General features: G+C 39.0%; 1 protein-coding gene across 3 annotated transcripts in view; it reads right to left on the reverse strand.

The window, feature by feature from the left end:
* Nucleotides 1–3,173: 3,173 nt before the first annotated feature.
* dennd3a (DENN/MADD domain containing 3a) overlaps nt 3,174–25,629 on the reverse strand; it is a 38,949-nt gene continuing 16,493 nt past the window's right edge. For all 3 annotated transcript variants that reach the window (XM_056243737.1, XM_056243734.1, XM_056243735.1), the window contains 10 exons: nt 24,423–24,682; nt 23,676–23,846; nt 22,207–22,336; nt 21,017–21,124; nt 14,396–14,535; nt 12,688–12,848; nt 12,468–12,607; nt 8,359–8,477; nt 3,502–3,639; nt 3,174–3,410 (listed from right to left, as the gene is read on the reverse strand). In XM_056243737.1, coding sequence (XP_056099712.1) covers nt 3,207–3,410; nt 3,502–3,639; nt 8,359–8,477; nt 12,468–12,607; nt 12,688–12,848; nt 14,396–14,535; nt 21,017–21,124; nt 22,207–22,336; nt 23,676–23,846; nt 24,423–24,682 — 1,571 coding nt within the window. In that variant the 3' untranslated portion in view covers nt 3,174–3,206. The remainder of the gene's footprint in view (nt 3,411–3,501; nt 3,640–8,358; nt 8,478–12,467; nt 12,608–12,687; nt 12,849–14,395; nt 14,536–21,016; nt 21,125–22,206; nt 22,337–23,675; nt 23,847–24,422; nt 24,683–25,629) is intronic.

The raw sequence follows: 25,629 nt of genomic DNA on the forward strand, positions 1-25,629 counted from the left end.
TATTACTGACCCCAAACTTTTGAACGTTAGTGTTTAATGTTACAAAAGCTTTAGATTTCAGATAAATGCTGTTCTTTTTAACTCTATTCATCAAAGAATTTTGAAGAAAAAAAAAATTGCACACAACTGTTTTCAACATTGATAATAATAATTAATGTTTCTTGAGCATCAAATCCTCATATTATACTGATTTCTGAAGGATCATGTAACACTGAAGACTGGAGTAACTGTTAATGATGCTGAAAATTTAGCTTTGATCACAGGAATAAATTACAGTTTAAAATATAATAAAATAGAAAACAGCTGTTTTAAATTGGAATAATATTTCACAATATTACGGTTTTTGTTTGTATTTGTAATTTAATAAAATAAATGCAGCCTTGGTGAGCAGGAGATACTTCTTTTAAAAACATGATACAACATCTGACTGACCCCAACGGTAACGTTAACGTTAGTGTATTTCGGTGTATTTGGCCTTGACATACGCAATATCAGAAATGGCGTTTTCTACAACGTTTTACAAAGTTTACAATGAAAACTGGTATCGTCTCAGATAAAGCTTTATCAACCGTCTCTGACTGAACGAAAAGACTGCTAGCAAACGTGTTCGAACTAACGTTACGGTCGCTGAAATGTGCCTCGCTTAAATGACATCACAGTTGTTGCACATATCAAAAGCTAACTAACGTTAATCACGTTATTGGCTTCATCAACTCACATTATTAATATCTACAAAACATGAACACTTACCAATAGCGAACTTGTTCACGCCAATCCGATTCGTCTTGTCTGACAGGCACCCGGGCGATTGAAGTTTGATTGCTTGACTGTTGCTTGATGGCGCGTAAAATAGTTCGTCTCGTGGCTTCGTCGGTAGTCTCCCCCCCCTCCCCCGCACATGCGCAAAGAGCTGTCCTCCACTCAATCTGCAACACGCCAAAGACTTGTACCCCACTCAATTTAAAATGGCAAGTTAATTCAGGCACCTGGAATTTGTGATTCATTGAAGTAACTTATGAACTTAAATTGGAAAATTGAAAACTCAAACAATTGAGTTGAAATTTCATAACACATTATTTTATGTCTGAGTGAATGACATATATAAGTTATCATAACTTTTTCAGCAGATCATTTTTTACAGTGTAAGTGCATGAATTCATGAAAGTTCATAAGTGTATGAATTCATGAATTTATAAGTTTATGAGTTCATAAAACTTCATTTGCCAAATAAATTAAGTTTTATATATTTTGGGTGGTTGCTAGGGTGTTCTGGGTGGTTGCTAGATGTTGGGTGGTTGCTAGGGTGTTCTGGGTGGTTGCTAGGGTGTTCTAAGGTATTTTGGGTGGTTGCTATGGTGTTGCTAGGGTGTTCTAAGGTATTTTGGGTGGTTGCTAGGGTGTTCTGGGTGGTTGCTATGGTGAACTATTTATGAGTTTAAAAGTTCATAAGTGTATGAATTTATAAGTTTATAAAGCTTCATTTGCCAAATAAATTAAGATTCTTAGAATTTGTTGTTCACTCATTATTTGATCACACTGTCAAAAGTGCACAGAACTAATTTAAAAATGCAAAATAATCATATTTTTCATTTCTGATAAATATATTAACAGCAATGCTACACTTTCTTAAGTAAACATGCATTGTGATTAGGTCATGTGACACGCATACTATTGTTTGAATGTTTGTCATTGCGTGCCGTTTCACATATATTGTTTTAAATGAGCAGTTTTTTAATAGTAGGCAATAGTAATTAATGTACTAGTATTTGCCAGAGAATGAAGCATTACGAACGACAAGAAGCTGTAAAGATGATAAAGAGATTGAATCTGCTGCCCTCTAGTGCTTTACAACAGGGACGTTTATAAGGAGTAAGTACAATAAATACAGAAGTCTTTGTTAATTTAATCTAAAATGATGAACTAAACCCGTCTTACAAAAAAACAAAAAACATTTATGAACAAATGCAGAAGTAAAATGCTTCAATATAAAACCATTATGGCCATTTTGTATAGTTAAATACAGATACAATATATTACAAAAGTTCTTCATATGAAATACAATATATACGCATAACACAGTAACTCCTTCATTATGTTCTATGGCTTTAAAAATTAAGACTGTTCAACGAGGCTCATTGTTCTTTTGCTCAAAGTGTTTCAAATGAACAAAAGACAAACTTGTGCATTCTAAACTATTATTATTGGTAAATAAGATAACTAGTCTTGGTAAAGTGCATTTTCACATGTCTAAAATGCCACCAGTTGTTCATTATTAAAAAGAAAAGAAAGATAAAATGATCCCTTTACAAATTCACTTGTGTAAAATACATGCATTTCATCGCCTGCTGATGTTTTACTGATGACCACTGAAGCAAATGATCTATAATGCAGTAAAAACATCTTAAAACAAGCCTCTCTTTTACGTCCTGTGTGTTTGCACACTAATACACACTTACACTGGCACATTTGCTGCTTTTGGACTTCCAGTCCAGAGGAAATCTTCCATTATAAATCACATTCAGACATGAATGAGGTACATAAATATTGATATAACACTGAGAAATTCATTATAAAAGTAGTGTCTTTCCCTTCAATATTAACACTTAAAGGGTTAGTTCACCCAAAAATGAAAATGATGTCACTAATGACTCGGCCTCATGTCGTCCCGTAAGACCTCCGTTCATCTTTAAGATATTTTAGATTTAGTCCGAGAGCTTTCTGTCCCTCCATTGTAAATGTATGTACGGTATACTGTCCTTGTCCAGAAAGGAAAAAATAAAGACATCATTATTTTTGGAGCAAAATGTATTTTCGATGCTTCAACACACTCTAACTAACCCACTGATGTCACATGGACTACTTTGATGATGTCTTTATTTCCTTTCTGGACAAGGACAGTATACCGTACATACATTTACAATGGAGGGACAGAAAGCTCTCGGACTAAATCTAAAATATCTTAAAGATGAACGGAGGTCTTACGGGCTTGGAACGACATGAGGGTGAGTCATTAATGACATCATTTTCATTTTTGGGTGAACTAACCCTTTAATATTTATATAAACACAATATTATTTGCATGTTTCAGCCGCAAAAGTCCAGGCACATTTCTCATCACTGCGGTTCAACTATTCCACAATGCATTTTTTCCTCGTATTCTGCTCCACTAACGTGTGCATATCTTGATGCGTGTTCATATCTGGTTTCTACTCAACTTTCCAGATGCCGATTTTCCCGTCGTCCTGCGCGGCTCCGCTGAGCACGTACCGATCCTCAGCCGAGCACAGCGTCTGAACGCTGTCGGTGTGCGCCACCAGCTCCTTCTCCACCGTGTAGCGGTCCGTGTTCACCACGTAGATCTTCCCGCGGGCTTTTCCTGCGGCGCTGCGGCCGTGACAACCCACCCAGATCTGACACCGGGACATTCGAATGCCATTTGTAATCTTTTACTTGATAAACTCATGAGTTTTGACAGAGGGATGAACGTGTGGCGTGCCTCACCTGACTCTTGACTTTGATCATGCAGACGACACCGGCGCAGTCTTTGAGCTGGATCCTGATGATGGGTTTGTTCAGGTTTCTGCAGTGCCACACACACAGCTCGCCTGCGTCTGCGAAACCGGCCCACAGCTGCTCCGACTGCAACCACATTCAGCTCATTAATACCAAAGACTCCAGAATAACACTTAAGGTGAGACACTACAGGTGAATAGGGTCATTTTTTTAACTAGCAGATATCACCATGAAACGTCCCCAGTTGATTACCTACATTAAGATGAGAAAAAAAAAGTTTTCTGTAATTTAATGTTTAAATATGCTAATTATGCATTATCTAATTAAACATGCGCTAATTTGCATATACTTGCAAACCCTCATATGCTGTATATGTTCCATAAAACTTTTTTTTTTTTTTTTTTTTTTTTTTATATTAATGCAGGTCTTTTGTTGATGACAGCTCGTGACAAATATTGCCAAAATTGAGAATTAAAATCCCAATTTGCAAAAATCTGAGTATTGGAGTATTATTTTTTCATTGTGTTCACATATTAGATGGGGGGAAAATTACAGAGGAATTTATGGATATCTACTTCTGTTATCCTGTAAATCAGAATATACTGTCAATACCCTTAAAAAAAATTATTTTCGCCATGTTTTTTGGAATAAAACTTTATATAAATAAGGATAGGAATAATATATTTACAAATCCCTTTGTAAATGTCTTCATAATATAACTAGGTACAAGACTGGACAGTTTGGTGTATATACACTCACCGGCCACTTTATTAGGTACCCCATGCTAGTAACAGGTTGGACCCCCTTTTGCCTTCAGAACTGCCTCAATTCTTCGTGGCATAGATTCAACAAGGTGCTGGAAGCATTCCTCAGGGAGTTTGGTCCATATTGACATGATGGCATCACACAGTTGCCGCAGATTTGTCGGCTGCACATCCATGATGCGAATCTCCCGTTCCACCACATCCCAAAGATGCTCTATTGGGTTGAGATCTGGTGACTGTGGAGGCCATTTTAGTACAGTGAACTCATTGTCATGTTCAAGAAACCAATTTGAAATGATTAGAGCTTTGTGACATGGTGGAAGTAGCCATCAGAGGATGGGTACATGGTGGCCATAAAGGGATGGACATGGTCAGAAACAATGCTCAGGTAGGCCGTGGCATTTAAACGATGCCCAATTGGCACTAAGGGGCCTAAAGTGTGCCAGGAAAACATCCCCCACACCATTACACCACCACCACCAGCCTGCACAGTGGTAACAAGGCATGATGGTTCCATGTTCTCATTCTGTTTACGCCAAATTCTGACTCTAACATCTGAATGTCTCAACAGAAATCGAGACTCATCAGACCAGGCAACATTTTTCCAGTCTTCAACTGTTCAATTTTGGTGAGCTCTTGCAAATTGTAGCCTCTTTTTCCTATTTGTAGTGGAGATGAGTGGTACCCGGTGGAGTCTTCTGCTGTTGTAGCCCATCCGCCTCAAGGTTGTGCGTGTTGTGGCTTCACAAATGCTTTGCTGCATACCTCGGTTGTAACGAGTGGTTATTTCAGTCACTGTTGCCCTTCTATCAGCTCGAACCAGTCTGGCCATTCTCCTCTGACCTCTGGCATCAACCAGGCATTTCCGCCCACAGAACTGCCGCTCACTGGATGTTTTTTCTTTTTCGGACCATTCTCTGTAAACCCTAGAGATGGTTGTGCGTGAAAATCCCAGTAGATTAGCAGTTTCTGAAATACTCAGACCAGCCCTTCTGGCACCAACAATCATGCCACGTTCAAAGTCACTCAAATCACCTTTCTTCCCCATACTGATGCTCGGTTTGAACTGCAGCAGATTGTCTTGACCATGTCTACATGCCTAAATGCACTGAGTTGCCGCCATGTGATTGGCTGCTTAGAAATTAAGTGTTAACGAGCAGTTGGACAGGTGTACCTAATAAAGTGGCCGGTGAGTGTAGGTCCTACTGAAGTTGAGATTTTTTTAGAAAAGGGGCTTTAAAGATTTAGCATCAGCCAATGAGATTGTACATTTAGAGTTAAATCCCCCCTTTTACTTTCACGATTGGTTGCTGATAAAAAGGAAATGGCCATATTCGGATCTGACAGCGTTGTACAGGAGAGAGAGAGCTTTCTAACGGTGTGTGTGATGACAGGGTGCAGATCGCGAACTAGAACGCCAACTTTTGATGAATTTATGAGAAATCTACAGACGCAAACAGACAAAGTGTTGTAAAATAAAGACCTAAATGTGTATTTCGGACTTTTTTTCACCACAAGTATGAAAGAAGACATGTTATTGAAGACAAATATCCCAAAATCTCAAAATTGACCAGTAAAAAAAAAAAAAAAAAAAATGTTTTGCCTGCCGTTTCTCGACTTAAAGGTCTTTGTAAATACTCACATTTTGGTAGAACTTTATTTTACAGTCCTGTTTCCCATGTACATGCTATGAACTTATTATAGAAATTGTAATATGTGGATAATAACTACCGGTAGGTACTAACCCTGAACCTACCCTTAACCCATGTACCTTATATTACCAGTACGATGGAGCGAATTATGTGCCATAATTAAACAAACAAATCCAGCATTTTGCAAACAAACTCGATCTGCTTTGCAAAGGAAAACTCGACTCGCAAACAAACAAAGCAATTTGCAAAAATAAAGGTCAATTTGAGCTAAAATGCAGTGGAGTAACCAATATTGTGTTTTACAAATATAAATAAATGAGCCTAGATAATATTTCACAAGTAAATACAAACCATCCTACAAATTGCATGTAACCTTTGAACAAATACCAAATCTAGAGCATATCTGTCTGACATGATTGTGAGATCTCTCGGCTCGATTTTCTCACAAATGTGTCCAGGCAGATTTTCTCACAAATGCAGTTGAGTAACTTCCTCTCCTAAAACAGCAGATGGCGCTAAAATAGGGGATTCATTTTACTTTATTTATTATAAACATCTTGAGGTTTTCCAGATCGAGTTTGTTTGAGAGTCGAGTTTTCCTTTGCAAAGCAGATCGAGTTTATTTGCAAAATGCTGGATTTGTTTGTTTAATTATGGCACATAATTCGCTCCATACAATACTTTCTTAGGTAAGTACACAATAAAGTGCAACCCAAATAGTCACATAGAGCACTGCAGACGCAGTGATGATGATGTATTTGTGAAGTTAACATCACTCTGGTTCCCTCGACAAAAACCCAACAGGATTTTTCCTGTTGGGAAACAGTGATTAACTAAGTTTTAATCTTGTTCATCATGATAATGTTCACAAAAAGAATTTTGAACCTTAAATACAATTACCAGAAGTACGCTAAACTTAGGCTATAAACAAACTACACCACAGTCACATGACTTCCTACACACAACATCTATTTCAGTCTTTATTTAAGATAATGTTCCCTGAAAGCTTGGTTTAGAATAGTTTGCAAAGGCAGAGGGTGAACCAACTCTAAGGCTAAGGAGATGCGCTTCCCCTTAAAAACACACGCTTCCCTGTAATAGTTTCAATTTAAATGTCGCCGTCGCGATCACACAAACTTCTGTTATAATAAATGAAGCTGACTGCACAATGAATCTCTTATTTGGATAATGTCTACATTGCATTTTACATTATAGGATTTGCGAGCGTGCAGAACTCAGAAGACACACGAGTGTGCAGAAAAAATGTTTTGTTCAGAAAGTTCAGTGCAATCTTAATTACTCTCCCTCATGTTGTTCAACCCCGTAAGACTTTCGTTCATCTTCAGAACACAAATTAAGATATTTTTGATTAAATCTGAGAGCTGGATCACTCCTCCATAGGCTTCTTAAGGGATTGAAACTGGCCGGCCCAGAAAAGTTATTAAAGACATCGTTAAAATAGTCCGAGTGACTACAGTGGCTCAACCTTAAGTTTATCAAGCGACGAGAATACTTTTTGTGCGCAAAAAACAAACAAAAATAACGACTTTATTCAACTATTTATTTCCTTCTCTGTGGGCCTCGAGTGAGTTCTCGTAGTGTAACAGCGCAGCGCTTCTGGGTTGTACGTCTAAAATGCGACTAAAACGTCATTTTTTCCTCTCGCGATCAGTCATTACAAAAATCATGGCGACGGACATTGGTTGGTAATATATATCCGAGCCACCGCACTAGACATTATAATTATTATTATTAGAGACGTGGCGTGTTACCCAAGCATTAATGGCAAGACCCTTATACTGTGAGCGGCACATATGAGGTGTTTCTCCCTCATTTCTGCTCCGAGGTCGTGATTGTGGCATTTCTTTGAGGTTTAGAATCCAATATTCCTGTAATTCTTTTTTCTTTTATGAATTTAATAAAGAACTCCGTCTCGTATTCTGTCCAAACACACGACGCCCTTCTAAGTCAGGCGACTGTAAATGCGCAAAAACTGTTTCCATTGCAGTTTGCCGAAATATTCCTTTTTCGAATTGCCTATAAAACCACCTCATGCGAGCGTAAAAAAAAAAAGTTTTTGCGATAATCGGGAGTTTTTGCGAAATTGACGTGTTTCAATTGTGCGTATTTTCAATTCACGCAATTCGAAGGGTAATGGAAACACGGCTAATCATGTCATCTATATTGCAGGAAAAACTCAAAACACCATAGCAACTTTTTGAGAATCTCTTTTCTTGCGAATCATCAGAGCTTGTCCCATCACAGCTCATCAGAGAGGCCGAGAGCCATTAAAACAGCTCGTAAATGACCTCACACGTGCGATCCATTAACCTAACGAGTCCTGAAGCCCAGCTGGACGGACACAGAGAACCGGACGAGCTGTGAAACAGAGTCTAGCCGTGGGGAAATGTCAACCCGCTGGTTTTTACCTCATTAAAGAGCAGGAAACTGCTGAAGCCCCTCGGTGAACCCAGCAGGTGATCTGGAAGAGACATCTTACGATGAACCGTGCCGTTCCTGCGCACTTCCATCACACAATCACGCCCACCTTTGACACAAATAAAGTTTGTAATGCAACTGAAAACAACGTTTCTTTAACAATCAATTAATCACAATCAACACTCAAATGAAAACAGAGTTGCATATAAACATTCAAACTGCACATAAGGCAGTTTTTACGTATGATATAATAGTGTCTACTCCGCCATTTAAACAGTGGCTGTAATAAACACTTGTTTTCATTACAGATTTATTCAAAATAATGACATCAAGATAAGGGCTGTCACTTTACGTACGAAAATCGATTGCACAATCGATCGGACCAATCAACACAAGTTTCGAAAAAGAAAATAGGGAATCGATTTTAACGGCCTTTTTTTTTTTTTTACCAAAAATGTGTTTTAGGTGGACAGATCAATACAGTACACAGAACATGTAGGATGTTGGAAAATAACAATGTCTTTTCTGTTAACCAAATGCTTTTTAATATTCGCTATTACTTCAATGCAAGTGAACAAGCGCGCCGTTATTTGTTGCTTAGGGTGTACTCACACCTGCCTTGTTTGGTTCGATTGAATCAAACTCTAGTTCGTTTCCCCCCTTGGTGCGGACCTTTTGGGCAGGTGTGAATACAGCAATCGAACTCGGGTGCGGACCAAACAACCGAACCGAGACCCAGCTGAAGAGGTGGTCTCGGTACGCTTCCAAACGAACTCTGGTACGGTTCGTTTACGGTGTGAACATGAACCGACCCAATTGCAAGAAAGCACTGCGCCTTTGAGTTAACAGGCTTCCGTAGTCGGAGATTTTGGCATTATGGTTTGTGTTATTGTTCAAGTGCGAAAGAGAATTCCATTCCGGCGTGTGAACATAGCGCCTCTCTATGAATGAAAACTTTATACCTTATCCGTCTTCTGCGCAGTTTATTCATATTGCGTTTGTACAGAATATAACACAAAATTAGTCAAATAACAAATATTGCAGTACGAAATAATCTCCATGCTGAGCCTTTTTTGCACTTCCTGATTTCCCTACTTGAGAATCCTTGTCCAATGAATGGACGACCTTAGCACACGTGTGGTTTTGTTTACAAATTTTGGTTCACTTGCAAAAAGAGCAGTGTGAAAGCGAACCGTACCAAAAAAAAAAAAAAAAGATTATTTGGTCCGGACCAAAGCAAGTGAACTATCGGACTTTCCTGGTGTGAATACACCCTTAGTGACGTGTGTTCAAGTACGCCAGAAATGCACAGATTCTGTATTTAATATATATCATCATGAGGACTCACGAGTTGCTTATTTGCGCAAAATCCGTGCAGATTTGTCTTACACGAACTTCCCCAGCAAAGTGAGTAAACATAGAAACACGCCAGATTGGCTCGTGATTTGACAGCGTTACTCGCCAAAGTTCATTTTTACCCGCATTTGTCGGGTCGAGGGTGTTAATTTCAATCCCTGAATGTTGCGCTTTTTCTCCACCTGAGCAAAAATATTCTTTATACCTGACCTGTACAGCATGTAGAAACACAATGGTTTCAACATTCAGTTGTAACTTTTAACTTGAATGTGCCATTTCTATTTTATTTGACCCTTGATGTAACTTATTGGTATTAAATCATATTTTCGAAAAACAAGCTTCTTAACAAATGAAGAAGTCACTAAATGAAGCACATTTTAGGTTACCTGATATTTTTTTACAGTGCTGTTAACTGTACAGTCTTTACCAAGAAATCCTATGAAAAATAATTTAAAAAATCTTCTGCAGGACAGTTCAATTCTTTACAATAATAGAATATAGTAAAAAAGAAAAGTAAGCTGTTACACCGAGATGGTTTGGGAAAACCATAAAGTGTTTTTGACAGTCAATTAATTGTGTACAGGAAGCATTCTTTAGCAGGGGGTTTCAAACTTTTTAATGGCAAGGAGCCCTAAACAATACCCTTGTGAGATTCTTTATTTAGGCTTATAATATAATAAAATATAGGCATAATATAATATAAAAAAAAAACGAATTGAAGTATTTGAAGTGATATAATATATCAGTTTAAATGCTTAAATTTGTTAACATATTATATTGTTATGAAAACAAAGCATTTAAATAGATCTAATAGCTAAATATTTTCAAGAAAAATGAATATAATCTAATCTTTTATAATCTAACCATCCCTGAAACTCCCCCACAGACAAAAACATCTATTTAAACTATGCATTTTGAATTTGCACGCGGGTGGGTGTGTAATTGTTACCGTTCTGTGTCCATAACCGTTATTTCCACCACTTTAATCAAACCACTCTTCTTTAAAACATTATGATTTTATTTTATTTCACATGTCTTTGCGTTTCTCGTTGCCTCTCGTATTGAGCTATTTGGTCCGCACACACGACTCACTGCCAATCACACGTGCTCACATCATTCTCTTTCTATGAAACCTGTAAACTGCATTCACCAGTTTTCTCTCTATAGCGGTTGACCAGAGCACTGCAATTATTTCTCACTTAAACTACAATCAAATGGATTTCCCCACACGTTTCGCGTCAGTCCTCTGTGTGTCATTTTATTCTTTTCTGCGCGGCCGCCGCTTAGAAGTGCGCGGCCGAGGCATCAGAAGTGCGCGGCCGAGCACGCGCGCAGCTTAGAGGGAACATTGGTCTCAAGCGCCCTCTTTACGTTCGTCCTAATGCCCGTTAGGTGTCCGTGGATTTGCCTATATTTGGTGTTGAAAATGGAAACGTCTTTAGACATGGAAAATCTATTTTACAATCGATTCAATGAACACTTATGTCTCAAAAATCGAACAGTATTTTTTCACAAAAGTGACAGCCCTAATCAGGATAAGTAAAAAAAAAAAAAAAAAAAAAAAAAAAAAAAATATGTAATACAGTGCACATATTTGTCAAAATTCTCCTCTCTAGAGCTATTATTCTATTTGACCATCAAGCTATGGTCACTGAATGGCTTTTCTGAGGTAAATGTGACATTACAGGAAAATTTCAGTGCATGATTTAGGCACAACAAAACTCTTTAGACCGAAATCAAAAATTAATTTCGTCTGGATTTTCTTGTTTGTAGAAATTTCGAGATGGTTCTCAATGCAGAACATGAAATCCACGGGGAGGAGTCGGATCCAGATCCAACTCCTCCCACCTTACATATACCTAAACCTACCCATCTCAGCCCCCTAATCCCTAAACCCACCCCTGATCCCTAAACCCACCCCTAAACCTACCCATCTCCACCCCCTGATCCCTAAACCCACCCCTAAACCCTAAACCCACCCCTAAACCTACCCATCTCCGCCCCCTGATCCCTAAACCCACCCCTAATCCCTAAACCCACCCCTAATCCTACCCATCTCCGCCCCCTGATCCCTAAACCCACCCCTAATCCCTAAACCCACCCCTAATCCTACCCATCTCCGCCCCCTAATCCCTAAACCCACCCCTAATCCCTAAACCCACCCCTAATCCTACCCATCTCCGCCCCCTGATCCCTAAACCCACCCCTAATCCCTAAACCCACCCCTGATCCCTAAACCCACCCCAATCCCTAAACCCACCCCTAATCCCTAAACCCACCCCTAATCCTACCCATCTCCGCCCCCTGATCCCTAAACCCACCCCTAATCCCTAAACCCACCCCTAATCCCTAAACCCACCCCTGATCCCTAAACCCACCCCAATCCCTAAACCCACCCCTAATCCCTAAACCCACCCCTAATCCTACCCATCTCCGCCCCCTGATCCCTAAACCCACCCCTAATCCCTAAACCCACCCCTAATCCTACCCATCTCCGCCCCCTGATCCCTAAACCCACCCCTAATCCCTAAACCCACCCCTGATCCCTAAACCCACCCCTAATCCCTAAACCCACCCCTAATCCCTAAACCCACCCCTAATCCTACCCATCTCCACCCCTTGGATCTTGATCCGACTCCTCCCCGTGGATCTCATGTACTGCATTGAGGTGCTACTGGAAATTTCCCTGCATCAAAAAAAAAAAAAAGCCCTTATAATATAATGCTAGGCGAGGCAGACTCACAGCACCACAGCATGCCGTTGTGGATCTGGATGGACTGCAGTCTGTCACAGGAGACTCTGAACTGCCGTCGGACCTGCAGAGAGGACACGTCCCACACGTTCACGCTGCCATCTTCCCCGCACGAGTACGCCACCGTCTGACTGGAACGGCCATCGGGGAAAAACATCTCTTCATTTAGCACTGATATGGGTTAATGACTGTTCTGCTTTGTCTTTGTTACCTGAATTTGTCGGTTCTCTCCTCCAGGGTGAGTCCGGTGACCTCGCCGCGATGCTCCGTCAGCTGCTTATTGCACGACACGCTCCGCGGGTTTATGATGTAAATGAACGAATCCTTTGAGCCGATCCACAGCTGATGCTGGTTCACTGCAAGCATGCAGTTCTGACAGGAGAGGAGAAACGTGCGTTAATACAGTAACCAGTAGGGGGCGACACTACTATGCCAGCTATGACGAGAAGCATCACTGTAACGAAATGCCCTGAGAGTCCGAGACACGAAGGTTGAGGATCCAAATGCAGTGCTTTAATGAAAGGGTAATCCGCAATCGTAGTAAAAGACAGGCAAAAGGTCAGAGCACAGTAAATCAGTCCAATCAAACAAACAAATCCAGAGGGTGACACAGGAACGGAAAAACAGGACACAGGAAAAAAGGGGAATCCAAGAAACAAAAAGATAAGACACAGGTGAAAACAATGAGTGCTAATAATGAGTCCAGGCTGTGAGGCAATTGCTGCGTCCCAATTCGCATACTATCCATCCTAAATAGTATTCGAAAATAGAATTAGCACATCCCAAATAGTAGTATGTTTAAATGAGTGAGAAAGTGATGCCCCGTTTACACGAAGGGAAGACGCAGATATTTCCCTGCGGTTTCGCCTCTCATTTCCACGAAAACCCTGTTTTTATCACAGAAAACGATTATTTCTAAAAAACTCCGGCCAAAGTGGAGATTTCTGATAACGCCGGTTATGTGTTGCCGTGTCAACCGGGAGAAACAGGGTTTTAGGTTCTCAAACGTCACATTATGCGCCAGAAAATGCTTAACGTCATGTGATCGCCCAGTTTGGAAACAATGAGCGCTGATGAGTCCAGGCTGTGAGGGAATGACAGTAGTCTGTAGTAGTAGACAGTAGACATGACTAATAATGTGATGGAATAAAATCCCCAAAAATATGTCATAAATGTGGCCTGAATATACAACAGAAAGCCTTTGTCACATTATGCACTACCGTTCAACAGTTTGGAGTCAGTAAGATTTTTTTTTTTTAAGAAATAAAAGAAATGTATAGTTTTATTCAGCAAAGACACATTAAATTGATCAAAAGTGAGAGTAAATACATTTATAATGTTACAAAAGATTTCTATTTCAGACTAATGCTGTTCTTTTAAACTTTCTATTCATCTAAGAATCCTGAAAAAAATAAATCATGGTTTCCACAAAAGTATTTCAACATTGATAATAATAATAAGAGACATTAATAATAATGCAGCAGCAAATCATCATATTAGAGTGATTTCTGAATGATCATGTGACACTGAAGACTGGAGTAATGATGCTGAAAATTCAGCTTTGATCACAGAAATAAATGACACTTTACTATATATTCACATAGAAAACAGCTGTTTTAAACTGTAATAATATTTCACAATATTACGGTTTTATTAAATTTTGAAAGAAACAAATGCAGCCTTTTATATAGTATACATGTATATATATATATATATATATATATATAATACATACATATATACATAGTAATAAAACGTCCTGAAATGCGGCTGACATACTCATGTGAATATATTGAATATTGTTGTCTGTTATGCAATATTTCTTATTTCCTCCTCAAACTCACAATCAACCTCTAGAGACTGATATGGAGATGATAAGAGGCATTTCATACGTCGGGGTCAAGCTCCTATAATCTCACCAGCCGGGACGTTCCCACTTGAACAGAGTTCTGCTGCATGGACCAGCTGGCGGCGTCGAACACCAGCACCTTCCCATCGCTCAGAGCACACCACAGCTTTGGGTTCGCCCCGCCGTCCAGCTCCGACACACCCAGCTGACCTACAGACACACACACAACACACTTCAGCAAGCTGGAAATCACTACACAACCACAGTCTCCTTTCAGAATGACTCACTTCACAACGGTTCACTTACAACAGAACTCACAGGGGCATTATGGGTGTTTCTACAGACACAGAGGGAAACACACATTTTGTGCTGAATGTTTCTGCTGCCTGTCCTGATCAAATCAATAATGAAGAATAAAAATAGAAAAAATAAAATAAAATAAAGAATAGATGGCTCTAAAAAATATTTTGCATAAAGAAAATAAAGCATATTTTAAGGATCAATACCGTTTCATGTCTATCAACCACAATTTCCCCTCAATTCTCAAAAACATATTCCAATCAGCAAGAATTTAACATTACCGGTATGTATAAACACTTCACAATATAAATGATATCTATTTTTTTGGTATTACAGTAATGACAATTTAAAGAGAAAATCTGCTTAATTGTCAAAAAATCGAAGCTTTCTTAATGCAAAATGTCTTGTTTGTTTTCCTTTGGTTTAGTGGTGGAATGTGAGCTGTAAGTGTTTTCGCTGGTTTTTATGACTATCTTTTACAGTTTGTCACTCATCATCAGACATGGAAAGAAAACATGTGACTTTTGCCATTACATTCAGCTGAACCAACAGGAGCTGGACAGTGTTTTTATTATGATACGCAACAGAAAGACTGAAGTATTCTGATCATATTCTACAGTTACTTGACGAGTCCTGATATCAGTGCTCTTGTGTGAAACCCAACAAATCAAACTGAGAACTACTGCCCTAGCAACCCCCCAAAATATCCTAGCAACCACCTAAAAATGCCCTAGCAACCACCCGGAACACCCTAGCAACCACATAGCAACGGCCTCGCAACCACTCACAACACCTTAGAATTGTGGTTCTGGAAAATCACTGGCAGTGTGAATGAACCAAAATCAAACGAACCCGGGTCAAATCCCGGGTCACTTTATCCGTGCATTTTCCCGAATCTCTGTGTGACAGGGGCTTGATTAATCGTACAGCTCTACTTCAGATGCTTCTAAAAGCGTTGGATTTTGCCTAATTTGAAGTAGGAAAAGGATTCCAGATGTGTGTGACATAAAAGCAGCTTTCTCTGATCTCGGATCTCCTGTGGTTTTGAACGCATTAGGACAGAGTCAGAATCCAGTCTGTGGAATTCCCTGTAACCTGACCTGGCCTCATGTTTGTTTAGCTGACGTTACACCTTTAACAAACAGCCAAGAATTAAGAGCAGCAAAGCTTTCAATCCTTGCATGAAGAAGAATCACTCGTGAGCAAAGGTTTGTGTTGACTTGCAGTAAGTCAGTGTGAGGAAATCCTAACGAGATTAATGTACTGTAGTGAGTCATGAGTCGTGGAAACATGTCGTAATCACACAATGAGAGGACGGAGGAAATAACTGAGCATGTGAACTCTGCCCGAAGCAGTTTCTGCTCAACCGATTTGGAAACCTGTTCTCCTCCATGACCACAGGAACAGTAACGCAACATCCTGAATCTATAAACATCTTCACGTTAGTGGAACTACCCGGTCAAACTGGTTGAGCTGTGAGACGCTTGTAAGTGAAAGACACTTGTTAGGAAACCAATATATGTTTGCTCTTTGTCTTAAAGGGATAGTTCACCCCAAAATGAAAACTCTGTCAGTAATTACTCGCCCTCATGTTGTTCCAACCCCGTAAGACTTTCGTTCATCTTCGGAACACAAATTAAGATATTTTTGATTAAATCTGAGAGCTGGATCACTCCTCCATAGGCTTCTTCAGGGATCGAAACTGGCCGGCCCAGAAAAGTAAAAAATCGTTAAAATAGTCCGAGTGACTACAGCGGCTCAACCTTAAGTTTATCAAGCGTCGAGAATACTTTTTGTGCGCAAAAAACAAACAAAAATAACGACTTTATTCAACTCTTCATTTTCTTCTCTGTGGGCCTCGAGTGAGTTCTCGTAGTGTAACAGCGCAGCGCTTCTGGGTTGTACGTCACACATAGGCTCACTATACGCTTTATGAAATTAAATAAACTTTTTGTCAAATAACTTGCTGCACAATGAGCTTTAGCCTACTGTTAAAATTAAAACATGGATTATTCCTTAAAGTCCCTGTAAAGGCAATTTAAAAAAAATTGGAGCCCCTGAGGCTGGCCGCTCCTAACATGGCTCCTAACAATAGAGCACATTCACATCAGTTTGCCGCTCAATCGCGAGTTACTGTCAGCACTATTATTAGTAACGGCCTACAGATTGCTAGCTAGCTATGCCTTCGTCACGGAAATGCGTACTACCTGGATGCGATCACCGGATCAGTACAAAACAGATCGGTGTCCTTATTTAAATTTCCGAAAAACGATTAAATCAAGAAGAAGTGGATTAATTTTGTGAAGAGCCAACCTTGTTGGAGAGCTGAGGATCACCGCCAAAACCCGCCTCTGTAAGTGATCATTTTACACGGGATAGTTTTATAAACTTTCGTCGGAGACAACTGTCTGGGATTCACTGATAATCCGCTGTTACTGGTGAATGGGGCCGAACCGACTCCCGCCTCAGCCTTCATCCTCCCGTCGCGCCGACAACTGGTGCCATCATCGGCAGTGTGTGCCCACCGTGCGAGCATCCATTCCGGCTGTAGAGTTGAGTGTGGCGTCGGCGGCAGCTTTCCCGCGAGTGGGCGTGGTTTCAGCGCAGCCAGTGGACACGCCCCCAGCGTTTGAGAGCAGAGACTACTGCTCATTTCTTCAAGATTTTGATAGCTTATTTTATGTACTTGCTGGCTTTTTTTATCATTCAAATTTGGCTGGGTGACTAATAACACATTTTTCTGTGGTGTGACAAACTCAAAACATTTTTACTTAATTTTTACTTTACAGGGACTTTAAGAATTTCAGTTTTGATGATAATTTATTTGGATTAGTGTTAGTGTATTATTACATTGGGACATATCTAAATTCTAATGTACAACAGTAACATATTTCTGTCAAGTTAAACCGAACTTTTATTTTGACGGGTTGCCGTGAAAACCTTTTGAGTTTGTGTGTTTATGTCATGATGATAGTTTTTCTCAAATGAAGCGTGAAATGATCACGAAGTGACTTTCAGAGTGGATCTAGAGCCTGGAGAGGAAGTTCATGCATTTGTGTCTTCATATAGGCCAAAAAACAGCGCAAGCGTCACACGTGCTTCAGTGTGTGTGTGTGTGTGTGGTAAATGAAACTGCGCGTCGGCGGCACCATTCATTCACACAGAACATGCAGGATTCGTATTTAAATAGTCTTTGTGTTTTAATATTCACACACACTAGTCTACATCGCGATTTGATTTCAAGTGTACTGAACTGCTTTCTATTAATTCCTCAAATTTACAAATTCCGTGAAATTCCGCGTTATACAGTAAATTCCTTTTTTATGACTGGATTTCGTCAGCATTTTAGGGGGGGCGGGGGGTCGTCCCCCCCAAAACAATGGTAGGGGAAACACTGGTTATTCTAAAACTGAACATACATTTCTTTCATACTTTAGACTATATACATTGAAATTCATTTATAAATAAAACATTTTTTTTATATATAATTCAGAATGTAAAAAAAGAAGCAGGAACGAACTATAGACATATCCTATATTGGATATTAACATCCAATAGTGTAAATCGCGGCAGCAGCTTCAGGTTGGTAGTCCAAGGCATTGTTGTCTAGCTGTACTTCCGGGGTTCTTCCCACCGGAGCCTCGCTTTCGATTTCAAAATGGCGGCTGCGTGAAATCAGCGTATTGGCAAAGCCCGTCTACGGAAAGCCTGGCCACTCCCTATTAAGTCCTATTGTACCTAATTTTGGTTGTAGTTCCACCAGAGTTCCACTGGGGGCGATCGTCCGAGTGCAAAATGAATGGGAGTCAATGGGGCTAGACGGCTAAATTTGTCTCTTTTACCCGATTGTCATTGAGAAATCTCAGATTTGAATGTAGGTTCTGCAAGTTCAACATGGGTTATAGGTCGAAAGTTGAATGAACGAGTGCTTATGTCCTTTCGATTTCTTACAGGTTGAGTTGTTGTTGCCCATAACACGCTAGCATTTTGCTAATGGACGCTGATTGGTCAGTGAAGGACTGATTACGACCAGAGACACCGCTTGATGGCATCGTGGCATATACGATATGGTACAACTACAATGCAGTGCAAATAGTAAATATAAGATACAGTGAGTAATAGTAAATAGTTTAGTCAATAAAATAAACAAACAGTATACAGCAAATAAAATAGTAATGAAAAGGCTATATAAAAATATAGGCTATATAAAATAAAATGACACAACCCTGTCTATTTTTGTTAAATTTCAGTTTTATTGATCAGTAAGAGACATTATAACAGTATTAGTAGCCTAAAAGGTATATTATAAAACGGTTAGTTCCAATCCTTGATTCTGATTGGTCAATAGCTGTGCTTTATTCACGATAAAACACGGCTATGACCGCTTCACCCAACGGTTCTATGTATCACTACACAACACCCCTAGCAACCACTCTTAGCAACTTAAACAGATGTTTCATCTCATTGATATTGTTCATTTAAAGCTAGAGCAGAGCATTGTGAGAGATCGAGTAAGCGAGTGTACCTGCATTTACAGTAGACGTAGCATTTTCCTTCAGGTCAGTCCTATATTCATAATAAAAAAATGCGTTTGAATGTCCGCTGCATATTTTGTCCTTTTAACAGTCATGGGGTTTTCCGTGCATAACGTTAGTCATCTGTCAGTTGCGTCTGTCTTCTCCGTGATCACAAGTTCGAGTCCTTTCAAAAGCCTTCTCTACAGACTCACTCACTCACTCACTCATAAAGACAGTCTTTGCCGCCATCTATTGGCGAAATAATATATGTAACTTCTGTTGCTGTTCACGTTCCGGGACTATTTTTTCCAGCGGAAGGCAGGCTTTTAGTGATTTTACTTCATGAAAGTTGCATAGATACATATTTTTCGGCTTTAATATTTTTATTGTGTGGCAACCGTTTTATAAAAGCAATAAGGTACTCGAGGCAAGTGCTGTATCGTGAATAAGTAACGGCTGAAGGGGTTGCAGGCACTCCGCTTCGCGTCGTGCCTAACAACGCCCTCCAGCCGTTACTTATTCACGATACAGCACAGCCTCTCGTACCTTATTGCTTACATAAGTTATACAAGACAATAAATAAAGTAAACCATTCAGACACAGCAGGATACAACGTTAAAATAGCCAAAATATAAAGTTATGAAACTTCACTTTGCCCTCAGCCAAAACGATTTGCCAGGGAACAAATGATACGATTAATGATACCAAAGATTGCCCGTTAGATATACACAAGACGAATTATATCTCATGTTTAACCACTACTAGAGAGAGACATCAGAGCCGGCGGCGAACGTCAGAAGCACTAGCCGAGGAAAGGCTGTTCCAGGCGGGGTGCAGAGCGCTGAGACCCGGTGAAAGACTGGTCCTCACAACTCCGAAAACGTCAGATCAAACTTTTAAATAGGCGCTATCTTTATAAATAAACCACAGATTTGATCTTTAAACAACTACATTGTCGACTGAAAAACTATTAAAACTACATTTCGTGACACAATAACAGTAGTATTTTTAAATTTCGCGGCTTCTCTCGTCTGTCTATGCGCGAAAGCACCAGTGAATGAAGGATTGCCGTAAAGCAGGTTTCTGGTCGTATGATGTGTATGACGTCATTGACATTTTAAAAGACTTTTTAAAGCAAATAAGTGACTCTAAAAAATCTAACACCCAGTAATGTGTAATTTTGTTGCATCTTCTTTCGAATACAACATTCAAATTACTAGACAAAAAATTATATCCTGAGAAAAGTGGATTTTTAGGGGTATTGCTCCATAGACCTCCATTCATTCTGCACTCCGCCTGTGAGCGCCCTCATATGGACCTAGAGTGGAACTGCAACCAGTTCAGAACCCGGAAGTTTAATGTGAGTGGGAGTTCTCCCCATATTAGACATTCTCTGGTATTGGTCATGTGTGTGATGCGTGTGACGTACAACCCAGAAGCTTTGCGCTGTTACACTACGAGAACTCACTCGAGGCCCACAGAGAAGGAAATGAAGAGTTGAATAAAGTCGTTATTTTTGTTTGTTTTTTGCGCACAAAAAGTATTCTCGTCGCTTGATAAACTTAAGGTTGAGCCGCTGTAGTCACTCGGACTATTTTAACGATGTCTTTCATAACTTTTGGCCCGGCCAGTTTCGATCCCTTAAGAAGCCTATGGAGGAGTGATCCAGCTCTCAGATTTAATCAAAAACATCTTAATTTGTGTTCTGAAGATGAACGAAAGTCTTACGGGGTTGAACAACATGAGGGCGAGTAATTACTGACAGAGTTTTCATTTTGGGGTGAACTATCCCTTTAAGAGTTCAAAATAAATACTGTGCACAAGTCACATGACTTCCTTTATTGAGATGTTTAGCAGAAACCTGGCAGACTTACCGGGCGTGTAGAGCAGGACGTCCACCGCTTGAGGAGACGTCTGGTCCAGAGACGGGTTAATCTTGTGTTTGAGGGTCTCAGATGTCGTTTTGGGGACCATCATGGGCACTATAACAAACCCAGAGACAGTCAGTCAATTTACATTTAATCAATTAGCAGAGTCTTTTAGCCAAAGTGAGGACTAATAGTCACTAAACACTAAAAAGGTCATTTATCAGATGTAACACACACTGTCGGTGACGCATACACTGCTCACTTATGGCAAAAATCATAAACATGTTTACTGTATCACAATCATTTAACACAATTAATCATTGACTTTTGAACTTTAAAAAATGAACAGTGGATTCTCTTTAAACATAATTCAAAAACAAATCAATAAAAATGTAAAATGATCATAAATAAGTCTGTAATATTTTTTTCCGAAAGAAATTATTTTATTGATCAAGGATGCATTATTTGATCAAAAGTGACAGTTAAAGACATTTAAAATGCCACAAAAGATTTATTTTTCAAATAAATGCTGTTTTTCTAAACTTTCTATTCATCAAATAACCCTGGAAAATAAAATGTATCACAGTTTCCACAAAAATATGAAGCAGCACAACTATTTTGAACATTGATAATAATCATAAATGTGTCTTGAGCATCAAATCATCATATTAGAGTGATTTCTGAAGGATCATGTGACACTGAAGACTGGAGTAATGATGCTGAAAATCCAGCTTTGATCACAGGAATAAATTACACTTTACTGTATATTCACATAGAAAACAGCTATTTTAAATTGCAATAATATTTCATAATATTACTGTTTTTACTGTATCAAAAAAATTAAGGCCTTGGTGAGCAGAAGAGATTTATTTCAAAAACATTAAAAAACCTTGCCAACCCCAAAATTTTGACCGTTTGTGTATAATTATATTTATATTTAAATACACAAAATAAAAAATAATAAACAAAACTTAAGTAGATAACAGTGAATAAGATCAACTTATGTTAAGTGCACTTCCACAATCTATTAAAAACCCTAAATATTTGTATCTTGATACTTTTGTTTTCATAATCGCTGGAAGCCAAAATCATAATTGAAAAAACATTTAGATGTTTACAATCAGATACAGTGAGCAAACACCAATTTATTAAGTGATACATGTTTAGCCATAACAAACTATTTGAGCGATACACACCCTCAAACTTCATCTTGTCGAAGTAGGCCAGTTTGCTAGCGGCGTAGATGGCTTTCTGTGACTGCAGGCTCCCGACCACGGCGTCCATCAGCAGGGCGTTAGTCAAGGCCTGCTCCATGAACTGAGGGTCCTGTGCCAGAGATATCACAGCACACACACACACACACACACACACGATCAGGACAGACACTCCTGACCCTCGGGCCATGAGCTTCAGAGGAACAGCCGTTTGAGAAGGTGAGAGCAAAACCCAACACTACTGTACTAAACTCACATCGAAACCAGTCTGGTATCTACTCAAAACTGCAATGGTGTTATTTTACACAGTATTCTGGTGTTCACAGTAAATGCTGATCCTCACAAACTCTCTTTGCTTGTCGCATATAAACTTGCATTTAGGAACATTTAGGTGGACATACGTTTTCAGGACTTTTAGACCGATTTGTAACAAGAAGGGTTTATAAAGCTGTTGTTTTCCTCCAGAATAAAAGCTCAAGGGTTTAAAGCTTTAAAGTAAAGAATTTAAGTATAATTTAATTAATAAAATGATCATTAATATTCTTCTCAAATATTCCTTTTTATTTAAAATACAATTGTATTATTTCAATAGTAATCATTTTTGTCTTCATTTTTTATAATTAGAGTTAAAACAATGATAATAACAATAAAAAAAATATTTAAAAGCAATAAAGAATGTTGAAATAAAAGAAATTCACCATGTGAGATGTTTTCTTATGACATATTTATCATATCGCAGTTCAAAGCACAATATGACAAAAATCAGATCAAAACACCCTATTTTTTTTATTTATCATGCAGCCCTCTACTACTAATAGGTTACTACAATTATTTTTTATAATTAGAGTTAAAACTAAAATAACAATAAAGAACAGTTTAAAAGCAAAAAAGAATGTAGAAATAAAAACATTTTTTTAAGTTTTCTTATGACATGAAATGTTTATCGCAGTTCAAATTGCAATACGATAAAATAATCACAACAGGACTATATTTCTTTTTATCAAATCGTGCAACCCTATACTGTAAGTAAATAATTTGAAAATAAAACAAATTGAAATTAAACAAAGATGAAATATTTTATTTGTTTACCTGCATGTCATGTGACCATCTGACATCAGAGAGCCGTGATCATGCAAATTAGTTGTAATTATTGAAATATTATAATTTCAAATCTCTGGGGGAACTTCAAGAAAATGATTGATTGATTGGTTGATTGGTTGATTGATTGATTAATTGATTGGTTGATTGGTTGATTGATTGATTGGTTGATTGATTGGTTGATTGGTTGATTGATTGGTTGATTGATGATTTTATATAGCGCTTTCATCAAATATTTTGTGTGTAAAGTGGTTTGGCTGACAAAAACGTTTAGGTTTCCCTGAGCAGATGAATAGAAGATGACAGTGAGAAGATGAATTTGGCACACAAAAAAAATAATGCAGTCATCAAACCTTATGATCGTCGGCCATCTTCCTCCCGGCCCACATCTCTTTGATCATCAGGTGCCAGAGGTCACACTCCGACTTCAGGTTGACCTCGAACGACTCCTTCCTGAAGGACGTTTTGATCTTCAGCGACGGGATCCTCAGCAGAAGGAAAGGAGCAGAAGATATCTTCACATCCTGGATGAGGAGAACAACATGTTTCATGTTACATGAGGAAACCAACAATCAAATATGGGTGCCTGGCTAGATGTTAATTAAAAGTGGATTAGGTTACTTTAAAATGAAAATTAGCCCATGATTTGCTCACCCTCAAGCCATCCGAGGTGTACATGACTTTCTTCTTTCAGACGAATACAATTTTACAGTGTAAATATCAGCAGTGCGTCGCATTACTCGCATAAGTTGCACTTTACATGTAAGTGGAATCTGGCCGGAAGCTAGATATTTTACTTTATAAAGTTTTAAATATGAATATTTTTCTTACACAAACTCATTGTTTTGCTTCAGAAGGACTTTATTAACGTGAGCCACGTGAAGTTCGTTTATGACGGATGGATGCACGTTTTTGAGCTTCAATCTGTTGGTTGCAATCAACTGCCATTATAAAACTATTTTTTAATATAACTCCAATTGTTTTTGTCTAAAAAAAAGAAAAGAAAAAAAGAGTCATATACACCAAGGATGGCTTGAGGGTGAGTAAAACATGGGCTAATTTTCATTTTTGGGTGAACTATCCCTTTAAGTGATCCTCACCTCAATATCTCTGAATTTGGTGATCTCGACGTATCCCGGCCGGCCCTCGGTCAGCAGGAAGAGCCTGCGCTGGGTCATGGCGATCTTTCCCACGCCGTGGCTGGTCTTCACGGACGACGAGAGCTTGTAGACACACTCGCCGCTCTCCAGGTGTTCCAGCGCGACGGCCGGCAAGTCCACGTCTTGAGCCGCAGCTTCAGTGTCCTTCCAGAAGCTGTAGAAGAAGCGGAAGATTTCAGGATCCACCTGCTTCTGCTGGCCTGCGTGGAGGAGAGATCCAAAAACACCAGCGTTTTATTCTAGAACAAGTTTTTTATCCTCTAAACTTTTCTCCATGGACCTCCTAACACTCCCTTGCCGACCCCAGTTGAAAATCCCTGTTCTAGTCAAGTCAAGTCACCTTCTTTATATCGCACATTTACCAATATAGACTGTTTCAAAGCAGCTTTACAGTGATATATCGGTTTTCATCTTTCCACTTTCTTGGTAAAGAAAACACATTTTTACTCAAATTAATCTAAATGGATTTATTGTGTTTTGGAACCAAACTCTTCATATATTTAAAAGCCGATAACCGATATATTTGCCGATAAATCTAAATCCAAATTTTTATATAATTTTTGAGAGCCCGAACATTAAAAGCCATGTCCTAAACACACAATTATGATGGTCTTTTTATAACTTTATGTCGCCAATATGACAGACATGCGCTTCACATGTTGCACTGAACCATATTTTCTTTTTATGAAGTGATTCCAATCATATTTCAAGCAATTTAAAACCATCATGGCGAACTGAAGTGTCTCAGCTGAAGGAAATTATAAATTATTTATCGGATTTAATATAATCGACCAAATTTTCTTATCGGGCCGATAACAAAAACATTAAAAATGAACATATATGGGGCGATGGCGATATGGTGGCCGATGTATCGTGCATCCCTAGAAGAAGGAGTGTCACATAAAACATGAGTGTGTGTGAGTAAATGATGATAGTTATTGGAGATCTCATGACATCTGAGATAAGGATGGTTCTTTACTTTATGGCTCCAAGCAATAAATCAACACGGTAAAGAGCGGGATATAAACGGCGCACAGTATAGCAAAACATTCCCTTTAAACCTGTCTGACAACTACAGAGTTATGCCTTGCATTCTTTCACATTTTTAAAAAATAAATAAAAGAATGACGAGTCATGCCGCGTATGA

The sequence above is a fragment of the Rhinichthys klamathensis genome, unplaced genomic scaffold (genome assembly GCF_029890125.1).
Source record: "Rhinichthys klamathensis goyatoka isolate OS25496 unplaced genomic scaffold, OSU_Roscu_1.1 h1tg000835l_1, whole genome shotgun sequence".
In the NCBI taxonomy this organism is placed as follows: Eukaryota; Metazoa; Chordata; class Actinopteri; order Cypriniformes; family Leuciscidae; genus Rhinichthys; species Rhinichthys klamathensis.